General features: G+C 51.4%; 6 protein-coding genes across 6 annotated transcripts; 2 read left to right on the forward strand and 4 right to left on the reverse strand.

The window, feature by feature from the left end:
• Window positions 1-2,284: 2,284 nt before the first annotated feature.
• Window positions 2,285-4,894, reverse strand: UHO2_06346 (putative urease; the record flags this gene model as incomplete). The annotated part of the gene is made up of 1 exon (XM_041556354.1): window positions 2,285-4,894. One exon carries the CDS (start codon window positions 4,892-4,894, stop codon window positions 2,285-2,287), a length of 2,610 nt encoding a protein of 869 aa, XP_041412288.1.
• A 369-nt stretch (window positions 4,895-5,263) lies between these two features.
• On the forward strand, window positions 5,264-6,097 carry UHO2_06347 (uncharacterized protein; the record flags this gene model as incomplete). The annotated part of the gene is made up of 1 exon (XM_041556355.1): window positions 5,264-6,097. One exon carries the CDS (start codon window positions 5,264-5,266, stop codon window positions 6,095-6,097), a length of 834 nt encoding a protein of 277 aa, XP_041412289.1.
• A 60-nt stretch (window positions 6,098-6,157) lies between these two features.
• On the reverse strand, window positions 6,158-7,876 carry UHO2_06348 (uncharacterized protein; the record flags this gene model as incomplete). The annotated part of the gene is made up of 1 exon (XM_041556356.1): window positions 6,158-7,876. One exon carries the CDS (start codon window positions 7,874-7,876, stop codon window positions 6,158-6,160), a length of 1,719 nt encoding a protein of 572 aa, XP_041412290.1.
• An 842-nt stretch (window positions 7,877-8,718) lies between these two features.
• Window positions 8,719-9,411, forward strand: UHO2_06349 (uncharacterized protein; the record flags this gene model as incomplete). Its single annotated transcript, XM_041556357.1, has 1 exon — window positions 8,719-9,411. One exon carries the CDS (start codon window positions 8,719-8,721, stop codon window positions 9,409-9,411), a length of 693 nt encoding a protein of 230 aa, XP_041412291.1.
• A 115-nt stretch (window positions 9,412-9,526) lies between these two features.
• UHO2_06350 (uncharacterized protein) lies at window positions 9,527-11,729 on the reverse strand (the record flags this gene model as incomplete). The annotated part of the gene is made up of 2 exons (XM_041556358.1): window positions 9,527-9,622; window positions 9,708-11,729. 2 exons carry the CDS (start codon window positions 11,727-11,729, stop codon window positions 9,527-9,529), a joined length of 2,118 nt encoding a protein of 705 aa, XP_041412292.1.
• Window positions 11,730-12,266: 537 nt separating this feature from the next.
• On the reverse strand, window positions 12,267-13,088 carry UHO2_06351 (uncharacterized protein; the record flags this gene model as incomplete). Its single annotated transcript, XM_041556359.1, has 1 exon — window positions 12,267-13,088. One exon carries the CDS (start codon window positions 13,086-13,088, stop codon window positions 12,267-12,269), a length of 822 nt encoding a protein of 273 aa, XP_041412293.1.
• Between the last annotated feature and the right edge of the window lie 1,013 nt (window positions 13,089-14,101).

The raw sequence follows: 14,101 nt of genomic DNA on the forward strand, positions 1-14,101 counted from the left end.
GCAAAGACGTGAGAGAGCTATCGGCACATCCCACATGTGGGAGCATCATCCTCAATGACAAAGTATGACAACGAGTGGGACACAGTCGTAAATGATCCCTCGCTTGTATCGGCTTTGCCTTTTTCTCGATCAGATCTGTTCTGCCCGATTTCCTATCAAATCGGATCTATGTCATACTTTAGCGTCTTGCTGGATCGTAATCTTCAGCATCGAATGATCAGAGAAACTTCAGGGTCAAGTTTGCAGGCTTTGCAAAGAACAAGAACAGCAAAGAGGAACGACAAAAGTCTAGATGAGGACTTCCTTCGTGGCGTAGAGATCCCACATTATGCATCAATGCTACATTTCTTCTTGACTCGGACTGTTAAGAAAAAACATGAACGAGTGAAAGAGGTCGAGCAGCAAAGCAAGCTTCACCTCCAAGGTGTCTGCCAGTCGATAACGAATGCACAGGATAGTTACTCCTAACAGTGTCGATGCGGTGGGCTTTTCTGATGTTGCCTTAAACTGCACGTTGAATCTCCTAGGGCAACACACCCACATTGTACTGGTGGAATAAGCATTGTTTGCTGGCATACTCTCTTTGTCGATAGCTTTAGCACTTTGCCTCACAGCACTTTCGTACCTTCATGTCTTGGTGTCTAAATGTACTGTATCCACTCAAGTTCGCATCTTCATGTCTTGATGTCTAAATGTACTGTACCCACTCAAGTTCGCACCTGCACCAGATCAATCGGTGCCACGGACCACGACGCAATGTTGCTGAAGTTTGATCTCAGACAAAGAGGGAAAATGAAGGCTCCACAAAGGTGGCTGACCGAGATGCGCAACACAACGCAAAGACGTGAGAGAGCTATCGCCACACGTAGCCATGTAACAGCAAAATTTTGTCCTTCTGGAAGGAGGGCTGAGAAGGTATAAGAAGACCCGCGTATCCCTGTCTCATTCGGGTCTCTCCCTCATCGACCTCTCCCTCATCGACCTCTCCCTCATCGACCTCTCCTTGCCACTTCGTCCTCTCGAGTAATGCTGGCAATGCGTCAAACCTTTCAGCAATGGATAGTGCTGCTATCAGCACTCGTCCTATTGCTTCTCCCAGCCCTACTTTGCCATGCAACGCCGATGGATGTTGCTTCTTCTAGCTCTGGAGCTTATTATCCCGCCAACGACGCTAATCCCGGCGTTCCTAGTCGCCCGTCTGGCTTCAGGGACTTTGAAGAATATGCAGATCCCAATTTCGAGTGGAAACCAGAGAAGCACACCCTGACAAAGGATGAATTGGATAGGCACTTCGGTGATCAGATTCATTACCGACGCATACCGGTGCTTTTTACAGGCACCGATCCTAAAATCAAAGTGAGGAGCGCTCTGAGCAACTACAAGAAAATCTGGCTTATAAACTCTAAAAAAGCCAATGAGAACTTGCTAAAATATAAAATTGATAAAGGATACACCACAAATTTTGCTTTAGACAAGGAGCTTCATAAGCATATCCTGGAAGCGCAAAAGTTCGGGTTGGACAATGGTAAGGAAGCTCAGGGCCTTCTATACGGGCGTCCGTTCGACAAACGAAAAGGGTCAATATTCCGCCCTTATAAGGTGCCTGAATGGGAAGCTATAGAAAAGCCGGACATCACCGTGTACGATCTGAAAAACACAAGGTTCAGGCATCTGCGCAGTACCCTTGACCAGTATAACTACCTCAAAATTCGTGATTCAGCTCGTGGCAAGTTGCTCGGCTTCAAATTAGATAAAGACGGCGGGGTGCTTTTCAAAGACTTGAGTCATTACCTTGGCCGGGCGTAGTCTCCATGCGTCCGCTACTTGTGCTTCGAATATTCCTCACCCCACCCATCCCCATTCACCGCTGTCTGTCGTCGTCTGTCTTGAATGCAATGCATCACATTCCTCATTCCTCATCCTTGCGATTTCAACTAGCCGGTCTCGTGTGAATATTCATACAGAGCGACATACAGTCCACGCATTAGACTGTGTTGAGTGATACAAGCTCGACATAAAGATTCTTTCAAGACGAAAAGGAAGCAAGGGCAATTGAGAATCAGTATGCCGATCTCAATACTACTCGACGAAAGGAAAAATGAGCATGATGAACTTACATGTGCTTCAAGGAACCAGCAAGCTTCTTCCCTCAAACGACGGCTGTTTTGCGCTCTTTCCAAGGCCACTGGTCGCACCATACCTCTGCACTGTGGGTGCGACAATCGGCTTCTTGATGTCATACCTGAGCAAAATCTCAGGAATGATCTTTGAGAGCTCCATCAAGCTAGAACAGATGCAAACTCTGAGTCAAAGGCAGCTCCTCCGCAGGCGGAACAGTCAACAATATCCCCGCGTCCGTCACTTCATACGTCTCCGGATCGACCTTGAGATCAGGCATATGCGTGTTGAGCTTCATATCCTTCTTACTAACTTTCCTGCATCCTTTCACCGGCTCGACCCTCTTGGTGACTCCGTAACGCTTCACAATACCGTGCTCAACGGAAAGCTGAGAGACGAAAAGCACCGAATTGTGCGGCGCAGCATTGGCGTTCGCACCATGCATGCCTCTTCCATAGATCGGCTGCACCGTTGGAATGGAAGCATTTGCATCACCCATTTGCGCCCACGCCACCTGTCCACCCTTCAAAACGAATTCCGGGCAGACACCGAACTTGCTCGGCAAGTAGAAAACCAGATCAGCCAGCTTGCCTGGCTCGATCGACCCAATCAGATGCGAACAACCATGAACGAGAGCCGGATTGATCGTATACTTTGCCACGTATCTCTTAATCCTCAGATTGTCCGAAACAGCTTCACTCGGATGTGGCACCCTAAATCCACCTTCCCCCCGCACTCCCCCTTCCGGCACTCGCAATGGTCCAATCAAGCCAGCCATCTTACTAGCAGTCCTCCAAGTCCTCGAAACAACCTCTCCAATCCGACCCATAGCCTGCGAATCACTACTGATCATGGAGATAGCGCCACTATCCTGCAACACGTCTTCGGCAGCCACCGTCTCCGCCCTAATCCTCGAATCCGCAAACGCCACATCCTCCACGATATCCTTACTGAGATGATGACACACCATCAGCATATCCAGATGTTCATCCAGGGTGTTCTTCGCATAAGGTCTCGTGGGGTTCGTTGAGGAGGGTAGGATGTTGGTTTCTCCGCAAACCCGGATGATGTCGGGAGCATGCCCACCACCGGCACCTTCCGAATGATAAGTATGAATCGTCCTCCCCTTAAATGCTGCCAGAGTCCCTTCGACAAAGCAACTCTCGTTCAACGTATCCGTATGAATGTTACACTGAACATCATACTTATCGCACACCGTCAAACATGCATCGATGACTGCAGGTGTTGCTCCCCAATCCTCGTGAATTTTTAAACCTGCACAACCGGCTTTAATCTGATCTTCCAACCCCGCCAAACCCGAATCGTTGCCTTTACCTGTAAACGCAAAGTTCAATGGAACGTTGTCCGTTGCAATCATCATGTTCTTGAGTTGATCCTGCCCCGGAGTACACGTCGTAGCACTAGTCCCCGCGGTCGGACCAGTGCCTCCTCCGATGAGAGTTGTAATGCCCGTCGCTAGTGCCTCCTCGTGTAGATCCGGACAAATGTAATGCACATGAGCATCGATCGCTCCCGCGGTAACGATATACTTTTCACCAGCAATAACTTCGGTACAAGACCCAACCACAAGGTTCGGATCCACTCCATCCATTATCGCCGGGTTACCCGCCTTCCCAATCCCCACGATATGCCCACCTCTGATGCCAATATCTGCTTTGACAATCCCGCACCAATCAACAATGAGCGCATTGATCACTACCACGTCCAACACGGCTTTATCGGGTCGACCAGAAGCTTGACCCATACCATCACGAATGACTTTTCCACCACCGAACTTAAGCTCATCCCCGTACACGGTGTAATCTTTCTCCACTTCCAACCAGAGCGGGCTGTCGGCTAGACGAACTTTGTCGCCTACTGTTGGGCCATACAATGCGGCATACGCATCTCGACTGAGTTCGAATGGTGGTGGTGGGTTGGAATCGTCTGCCATCTCTGGGATAGGCTCATTTGAGAATCCTTCTGCTTCGATTCGTTTCACCAAGGCCTGCTTGCTCTCGCTCGTAGCGAGAAACTCGTCGAGGGGTCCAGAAGCTAGATTGTTTCCACCAGCGAGGATCTTGGTCCCGCCTATTCCCACCAGTGTAACAGTCTTACTATCGCCCGGTTCGAACCTAATCGCGGTGCCTGCCGCAATATCCAATCTCTTGCCCAAAGCCAACAATCTCGGGAAAGACAAAGCTGCATTCGTTTCGAGGAAAGGATAATGCGATCCAACTTGGATCGGTCTATCTCCCGTATTTGTCACTTTCACATTCACCCTCTCTCTGTTTGGACATAACTGTATCGCCTCTGCACCCTCCTTTGTCACCATCGCACCAGGTAGAACCTCGCTCTTGCCAGTCGCTTTGACTAGCGCCCTCTCCGCTTCGATCTCCCTCTCGAACACGCTCGCGTTCGGAGAAGGATAAAAGCTGGAATACAGCGCGGCTTCAATATCACCTCTTTCGGTGCAAACGGGTTGATGGACGGTGACAAGAAACGTTCCATCGTGAAAACAGCCTTCGACCATCACTTCGTGGAGTAATTCGGCTACTCCGGGTAGAACGTGACATCGACCGAGGAGAGTTTTTCCATGTTGCATTAGTTCGGCTACGGAATGTTCTCCATCGCGGACGCGTTCTTGGAGGACGAGAGCGATGAGTGCGGTTGCTTCCGTTTGGTTGAGTCGTAGTCCACGAGCAAGGCGTTTTTGGGCAAGGGAGCCGGCTGAGTGCAGGAGAAGTTTGTCGCGTTCTCGAGGCAGGAGGTGCATTGTGCCGGGGTGAGAGGAGAAGGATTGAGTTGGGGCCTAGGTTGAGGCTTAGGTTGAGGCAGGTTGAAATAAGGGTAGGACGGAAAGAGATCGAACAAGGTTAGATGGGAGAGGAGGACGGAGGACAAGGTTGAGACGGGGGGGGGAAGGTGTAGGTCCGTGCGACGGGAAGATAAGAAAGATAGCCGAAGCGTTGCAAGGGTCTGGTGGAATCTAACAAACAAGTGTTTTGTGCCCGCGGAAGTTGGGATTTCTGTTCCGTTTTCCGAAAAACCTGAGCCTGATATGACAGATGCAAATCAAGCCTGTTCTTGGCCTCCTACTCTAAAAGACACTCAGATCATCGCAAGATTGCTGCATATAAGATCAATGACTCTCTTGCCAGCTGCAGCTGCACTAGCAGCCAGCGCAAGAGCCACCTCCTCCAAAGTCACACTCGAAGCTTCCTCCCTTCCCCGTCCAAGACGCTCCTTACGCCCGGCAAGACAGGCCCGACGAAGATTCACCTCCTCCCCTCTTCCCCGATCGCAAGCCAAGAATGCATCACAACCACAGCAGCAAGGACCATCGCTATCAGAACAAATCAGATCCCTCATGCGGGAATCAGCACAACCAGTCGCACTCGTAACCTCTTTCCTCCCACCCACCTCCACCCCCACCAGGTTAATACACGGCGCAACACTCTCCAGCTTCTCCTCCATCTCCATCGACCCCAACCTGGTCTGCTTCTCAATGAAGACTCCTTCGAAACTCGCCTCCTCCTTGCAGCACCATCATAGCACACGGCAGCAAGGTGGAGCAGGAGAAGTTGACTTTGTAGTAAATATTCTGAGCGAGACTCAAGCTGGATTAGCTGCGAAATACGCTGTTCCTGGAACACCGCCCCTTGCTCATCCGCCAGCAATAGAAGAGAAAGACGAGCGAGAAGGGCAAGTGCATCCACTGCAAGACGCAGGGTTGGTGGAGATCAAACAAGGAGCCGTACCGGTGGCTAAGGATTCTATTGGTGCATTCGCCTGCCAGGTGGTGGACACTGTTGATCTCTCTAGATACGCTAGTGGCGTAGAAGGAGGAGGGGAGTCGAGAAGCATGCTTTACATCGCTCGCGTGTTGCATGTCTACACTGACAACACCTCCGCAGCAGGCAAGGACAAGAGACCGCTGATATACCATCAACAAGGGTTTGTTTCTACCACCACATAGCACGATCGCACGTGCACAAGATTGGATAGAGGATGGAATACAATTGCATTTACCTTGGGATCACTCCAAAAAGCCTCTGATAGCACCACCAACATTAGCAACATCGATCAAAAAACTATCATGTCCATGCGGAGCATCCAACTCGTAATACCTCACATTATCATTGCCGTTCAATCTCAAACATTCCGCTATCTCCCTCTGTTGTTCTACGGGAAACAAGATATCGCTCTGAACGCCTATTACCAGCGTTGGGATATGCGATAATCTGGCCATACCTCTAGCTAGTGCGGGGACGTAGGCGTGTGCTGCTGGACTTGAAAGCGTGCTTATATGCTGTCTCTTTCTTGGTCGGGGTGGCGGTGTGGAGTCTCCGACGGCCAAACCTCGCTCGGTGGGCGAGGGTGGGCCATGGGCGCGGGTACGACGTCGTTCGAGATCGGCTAGAGAGTGATCTGACATATCGAACAGATCCATGGCTTTGGAGATGTAGATAAGGGAGTTAGCGTCGTATTTGAGACAAAACTGTTCTCCTTGATGATCGAGATATGTTTCGATCAGGAAGTCGGGACATAGTGCTGGGTCCAATTCTTCTTGGCCACCCTCACTACCCTCATTGCGCTCTGAGGTAGGTGCAACACGACGTGCTCGGCCAAACCTCTGTTCCCACTCAGGCCCGGATCGATAAGTGAAGGTTGCAATCTGTCTAGCCAATTTCATGCCAGTATGCGGCGGCAGAGATCGCGGTTGATAATAGAAACCTCGATTCCAATTCGGATCGCTCATCAGCACGGATCGTTGTGCATGCCTTAGCGCAATACTGGCTGGTGCACTCCTTGCACAACCGCTGATAGATACGAGTTTGCTTACCCGATCGCCTTGTAGATGGGCTGCTGCAATGGACTGCATCCCACCCATAGAACTACCCACGCTGGCATAGAGCTTGTCAATGCCGAGATGGTCGAGCAGCAAGAACTGCGCTCGGACCATATCGAATATGCTCAGAATCGGAAACCTGGTGGCATAGGCGGCGCCACTGGGATCGCCTGGATGAGGCGAAGAGGGACCGGTGGAACCATAACATCCACCCAAGACATTGGTACAGATGATAAAGAACCTGTTGGTATCCAGCGGTTTGTTGGGACCAATAAAGTCTTGCCACCACCCTTTTGCCGGGTTGGAATGCGTTGATGCTGCGTGAGATGAGGCCGAGAGACCAGTGTGGAGGAGAATGGCATTGCTTTTATCGGCGTTCAACTTTCCCCAGGTCTCATAAGCCAAATCGAACTGCGGTAGGGAACCTCCATAGTCGAGCGAAAAGGGATGGGGGTGATGGTAGGTCTGATAACCGGATACAACTTTGCTATAGGACGGTTCGGGACCGGATTCGTCTACTTCGCTAGGGACGGATGTGGAGGAGTCGGGCGAGAGCTGGGGTGAGGAAAGTTGGGCTCGAAGACGGTCCTCGCGTGCTTCGTTGGCGTCTACGCATGGGAATGCTACTGAGGGGTCGGTGGAGGAGGGTGTGGAGCAGAGCGATGAGGAAGAGGTGGATTGGCGGGCTTGTTCTGCGAGTCGCTGAAGCTTTTCACCTCGACGTTCGTTGGCGTCGACACAGGAGAATTCGGGTCTGGCGTTGACTGAGGATGATGATGAGGGTACGGAGCGGTAAGATAATGTGTGGAAGGAGGTTCGGGTGGCGGAGATGATCCGTGATGTGGACGGCGAGCTTGAGGATAGTGTCTGCGCGGACGGCAAGAGGCGTAGTGAGGCTCGAGACATGGTGATCAGCTTCCTCCGAGCACTACAATCGATGCTGTTGCTGCTGTTGCTGCTGTTGCTGCTGTTGCTGCTGCTGCTGCTGCTGGGATCGGCTGCGATGGATGGTCCGACGTGAAAAGAGGTGGCGATTCCGACACTTTCCCACGGTATCGTTGGGCGTGTGACCTTGAAGGGTGATCCGGGTGATCCGATCGAGGTTGCATGTCGGAAGGCAAGGCGGCAATTAGAAGCCAGGGCCACACGACACAAGCAAGAGCGCGCAGTTCAACGGCAATTCCGACGCTGCTGACTCGGCCACTTTCTCATCCTTCTAAATCACAGATAACCGCCTGCCAATCGCTTTCTCTCACATTCCCACTGACTCATTTCTGATCGGAAGAGCCGGCGCCTTGACGAATCAGAGCTTCAGATTCTCAGATTCTCACGCCTCACAGCAAGTGGAGCTAAGCATCATTTCGCATTCATAGCTGAAGAGCAAAGTGATCATAGTGAACAGTGTGAGCCTTACCAGGCCCTGAAGCAGAAGAAAGTCGGAAATCGGCCTCCTCGCTACGATGGCGTGATTGCACTTTGCACATGTCGCCTTTCTTCTCTCTCTCTCCAAAAAAAAGGTGTTGCTCTCCCTCCACCTTCTTAACGTTTGCGGCTTTCTATCCGAGCTTCACCATTTTGGCTTTCTTCTTAAGGCACTACGCTCCTCTCCTCCCTCCTCCCTCCTCCCTCCTCCCTCCTCCCTCCTCCCTCCTCCCTCTTCCCTCTTCCCTTCTCCTCATCATCACCTCTCATCAACTCCTGAGTTTCCTCTTTGCCACTTCCCCCGCCCCAGATCGTCGATCGCAAAAATGGTCCACGCAGACGCAGCAGCACTCCCATCCTACGTCATCACCAAATCCGACTTCTACGACCACCTCTCTTCCTCGCTCACATCCCTCATCGACCCCGGCACCGACTGGATCTCATCCCTCTCCAATGCCTCGTCACTCATCTTCAACTCCATGAACCGCTTCCCCTCTTTCGCCTCAAAACGTATCAACTGGGCTGGCTTCTACCTCCTTTCTCCCCTCCTACCTTCCGAAGTACACAACCGCAAGACCCGAAGAGCTCCAACACTCCTCCTTGGACCATTCAATGGCTTACCCGCTTGTCAACTCATCTCGTCCGTACCTGGAAAGGGAGTCTGTGCTGATGCTTCCGCTCTACTCCCACCCCGCGTGGTTCGAGTGCAAGATACGGAAGCATACCCGGGCCACATTGCTTGCGACTCACTAAGCAAATCCGAGATCGTAGTCCCATTGGTGATTAAAAGAGAAAGACTAGCGAGAGTGCACCAAGATGCCTTGGAGCAACAGAGTCCAAGAGCGCGAGGCAACGCAGCGCAAGTAGAGGACAAGTCGTGGGCCGGAAGAGGCGATGATGATGAGGTGATCATTGGTGTTTTGGACATCGACTGCGAGTCGTTGAACGGGTTTGACGAGCAAGATGAGAAGAGGCTGCAAGAGATTGCTCAGTTGATTGTCGATCGTTCGGCTTGGTAGGAAGACATACTTTCCTTTCCAATCATACCCTGTAGACGATGCAAGATAGACTATGGTCCATTTCCAATAGAAACGTACACACGCCGTCATCTGTGATAGCGAGGATAGAATCGTTTTACTCTGTGCGTCGGGTAGAAGAAGACCCAGGAGCGGTGGTAGCTTGAGTAGTAGCTCCGAACGATCGCACCGTTCTTCCTCCCGACGTTGTCGACTGTGTATCAAACCATTATTTCAAAGGCAAAGCTTGTCAGTCATCTATCCTCTTTATCTCTCTATCTTCAGCCAGGAATACTTACACCGCCAATAGTCTCATCTTGATCTCCATCACCCTCATCACTGTCGCCTTTCACCTGTCTTTGCGCCTCCACACTCTCACTCAACGCAGACTCGCCCTCCAAATCCTCCCAAGGATCCGCCTCTCCTCCATTATCCGCCTCTCCCGATCCCCTACGCCTCCCACCAACTGCCGCTAACCTACTCGACGGCCTCGAACTCGCCACATCCGTATCTTCCTCCGTTTCCTCATCCAACCGATCCAAAACTCTCCTCGACAACTGAATCTCCGACAACTCCTCCGCCGAAATGGGCAAAGTCGGATCCACAATATCCATCACTCCTCCCCCAGCCGCTTCCGCACTAGTGCCAACCCCACCCATCCTCGTCGCCTCCAACAAATCCCTCATCCTCGACTGCCTAATCGCCTCTGCCAAATCCGTCCTATCCTTCTCCCTCAAACTCTCCATACTTCTCAACCTCATCTCCTCCTCCCCTTCCCCCTCCCTCTTCCTCTCCATCTCCTCATCATCGTAATCCTCAACCTTTGCCCTCGCCCCATATCCTTTCCTCCTCCTCGCTTCAGTCTCAGTCTCCGTCTCCTCTTTCTCCTCTTCCGCCTCCTCCACTTCCTCCTGCTTATATCTCCTCCTTTCCCCATCCCCCTCCTCCTCTCCACTAGCACTGTCACTCTCAGTCTTGACCCCAAACTCCTCCCTCCGATACCTTTGCTTCTCCTGAAAGTGTTCCTCAGTCCCCAACGAAGTCTCCACCGTGATTGCACTGGTATAGATCGCCGCTACAGCCCACAACGTCAACGCAGTAGCCATCTCGAACGCCAAAAACGCCGTTGTAAAGAGAACAAAGCTCAACAAGGGGAAATGGTACATGAAGAACCTCAACCCGGTCAGATGCGCATCGAATCTTAAACTAGCCCCATACGTCTGTAGCTCTCCTCTACTCGAATGAGATCCCACTGACAGCGGTAGGATCTTGCCATTCGCCGGTAAAGTCTGAATACCAGCTAGCGTGTTATGATTGCCACCGTACATCCAGAACTTATCCGCATCTGCTCGGCCGACGCTTAGCATTCCATGCGTCACCTTCCGATCAGCTCGCGGATCCGGCGGAGTAGACGAAAGAGGAGGAGCAAAAGAGCTTGGCCTCAGCACGGCCCTCCTCAACAACGGAATGCGTAGGAGCTGTGAATTCGTCGGAGCCTGCGTCGAAGGAGGGTTTCTCGATACCATCTGTGAAACACTCGCTGCAGCTCTGACCGGAGCAGCGGAATAGGTCAACAAGGTCGGTTTGCTAACGTGAAACACCGATCTATTAGCCTTACTCTTGAGATTCAGATCGACCATAAAGTTTCCTAGATCCAAATTCGCCTGGTTGAGCGGAACCGAGATTTCCAGTGTAACATCGTATGCTTGATCTTGAGCAAAGTATTCCCCTGCGATATCACTCGATGGGTTCGAATTAGACGAGGAAGCAACCGGTTCTCTAAGCTGAACAGAACTGCTACTCGCAATAAAGTCTAGCTCGGCGTAGGGCGGTCGATCCTGTCCATACTGTAACCAAATTTCCTTCCTCAAACCCACATCGGGAACGCAAGCTCTGTAAAAGCCGATATAACTAACGATCGCAGCGGCCAACGCAATCCAAAAGATCGTCGCTAACACACCTAGCCTCACAACGATCCTATGCGTTTTGGGCGAGAGAATAAAGTCTCTCGTATACTGCAACAACACCGACACAGGCGCGAGTAGCAGCCTGTCAGTCAACAAAGATGGCCATTGTGAAATATGCGGCAAAGACGCGATCCAGTTGGCCAAATCAACCAGTGGTGGAAGGAGTGGTGGTTCGGGAACAGGTTGAGAAGTCCATGCGGGTGTAGAGGCTGAATAGTGTCTTTGTAGTTGTGGTGGCTGTCGTTGTCCTTGTCGTTGTCGTTGTTGCTGTTGTTGCTGGTGAGAGGAGATGCGTCGATAGCGGGTGTTTAGATCTGATGACCCTCGTGGCGTTCGTGATTGCGGATAGGACATGAGGATTAGCCTATTGGCATACTAACGAAAGCGTGTAGTAGCTCCGCCTTGCAGTCGATGAGGTGGTGATGGTGGAGTAGGAGGGTGAGTGTTGACGATGGCGGCTCAGTCATCATTCGGCAAGCACATCACAGTCCGTGCCTGTCTTATATCTGGGCTGGCTCATGCTTAAAGCACGTGAATCGCCTCTCGACGCATTGTGTTCTCAGGTTGCGTCCCTGAACATATTTTTTCGCCGCTCAGAATTGTTGTAGATTTCGACCTAACATGTTTTATATTTTGCTTTGGTACAACAGACCTTGACAGGTTCCAACAACGTCGAACTCACCCTAACGGCAACTCACATCCAAACGCAGTATCAACCGGTGACCAATAATCGGAAAGCTTTGAGACAGCTTTGCGCCACTTAAGTGAACCGTTTCAAGCCTTTAAAGGGAGTTACATGCGACAAGTGAGGATGTAGCAAGGGAATCATCCAAGACGCCCTCTTCGGAGGGTTGGCACCGACGGACGATATCGTCCTCCTCAATCACTGCCTCAATCTTGGCGACAGATTTGCAAGCCTCTCTTCCTCAAGCTCGCCTCCTCGCACCCATTAGGCTGATTGCCCAAACACACAACCTTCTCTTTTCCCCATTCATCCCAAGCAAGAGAAGCAACATACTCTCCTTCTCCCTCCAACACTCCCCTTAAACAGCTGTTACCCTGCACCGAATACCAGCCGGCAACAATCAATGCCAAGTAATTCTTAGCGCCTTTCTGGCAGTCGGTATTGTAACGACAAGTCGTTGCCCATTTGGCCCATTCGCCAACCGAAATCCTCTGACCGAGATTCTTGAAGGAGCTCGACGATAATCCCCTCTTGACCAAAAGTTGGCCTCCAGAACCGACTTGGTGCAAGTTGGGAATAGCGGATCCATTGGGTAGACTGTTACTTTCGGTGCCGGTAGCATTGGCAAGTACACCAGTTCCAGGCCCGAACCATTTCTTCTTGAACTGAGTGCTCAAGTTAGGATTCAACCATTCCTGCACCATCCTCATCTCCTTGAGATCGGCCTGCGGGTGGTAGACCTGGAAGAAGAGCGCGATCGATTCGTTTCGGTTGGCTGCTCTCCATAGCTTAATGGACTTGTCAATAAGCTGATGGAGGTGACGACATTCGGAGGAATACATGGAGAAGTGGGCTTGGTCAGAACCACCCAAAGCTTTGGTTAGAGGATGGCTGCGCTGGTCACTGATGCAGGTTCCGGCTTGGTTTCGCTTGCAAACGTCTCGGGATGGGCAGGCAATGGGGAGGGAGAAGGTGAGAGTGGAGAGGTAGAGCAGGGAGAAGGCGAGAGTGCTGATGTTGAAGCGCATCTTGGAGCGAATGAGCGGGAACGAGGAGGGCAATACCGGAGAATGTTTGCGGTGTGGTTGAAGATCGTCTTGTTCGACAGATCTCAAGGGTGTGGTGCTTTGAGGACCTTTTGAGGGTAGATTGGAGCAGGTTGAGGGGCAAGGAGAGGTAGAGGGGTCCGTTTGTTGGAATGTGTGATGGGGACTCGAAGAACGAGAACAGAGTCCTGACTTTATGCGTTGGGTGATGTTAGTTGGTCTCAAAACCTCAGCTACCTCAAACGACTGTTGGACAGCTGTATAGAGCAAGGTCTCGTCTGCGAAAGAAGGGAGAGGCCTGGAAAGATGAATGCAAGAAAGCAGTACAAACCTCCCGAGGCTGCAAAAGCTGCTGTGCAGAAGTCAGGTTGCGCACGCATCAAGCGCAGAATCGTGGGACATGGATGCTTCTGCGCAGACTTTGCATCTCGAAGGCTGGTGCAAACTCTTCTGCTGCGCCCCACAACAATACGTGAGTACCGCACTAGGCTTGGTTCTGCGCAGAGTTTAAGCTCATGAAAGATCCTGCCTGCGCACCCAATCAGACAAAGGTTCGGTGCAACTTTGCATGGATACAGACTGGGAGGAGATGATGCACAGTCTCGTTGGGGGAACAGGGCATCAAGTCAAGTTGCGCCAAGGCAACTTCTAGTCGAGAGGCAAGGCTGGTAATGTTAGGTCGAAATGAGTCACAGGCGTTGGTCTCTGAAACTTGGCTGTGGGTTCAGGTATGAGTTGAAGATAAGTGGGAATTTCCAGGGTCTAACACGGTAAGCCCTTTTCTCGGTGGCGGGCACGTCGGCATTTTCAAAGGTCGACGTGTTAGATCAGAGTATTCAGAATCGGGAGATCAACAAGACACCAAGCGCCAAGGAAGATGAGATAGATGCAAAGCTCGTGTGTGGATTGATAGCATCGTATACAGGAGGCATGTTGACATGACAACCGTTATGAAAGGAGATCCTCGACCCATGGACATGACTCGAAGAGCAAAC

Source organism: Ustilago hordei (assembly GCF_900519145.1).
Source record: "Ustilago hordei strain Uho2 genome assembly, contig: UHO2_contig_18, whole genome shotgun sequence".
In the NCBI taxonomy this organism is placed as follows: Eukaryota; Fungi; Basidiomycota; class Ustilaginomycetes; order Ustilaginales; family Ustilaginaceae; genus Ustilago; species Ustilago hordei.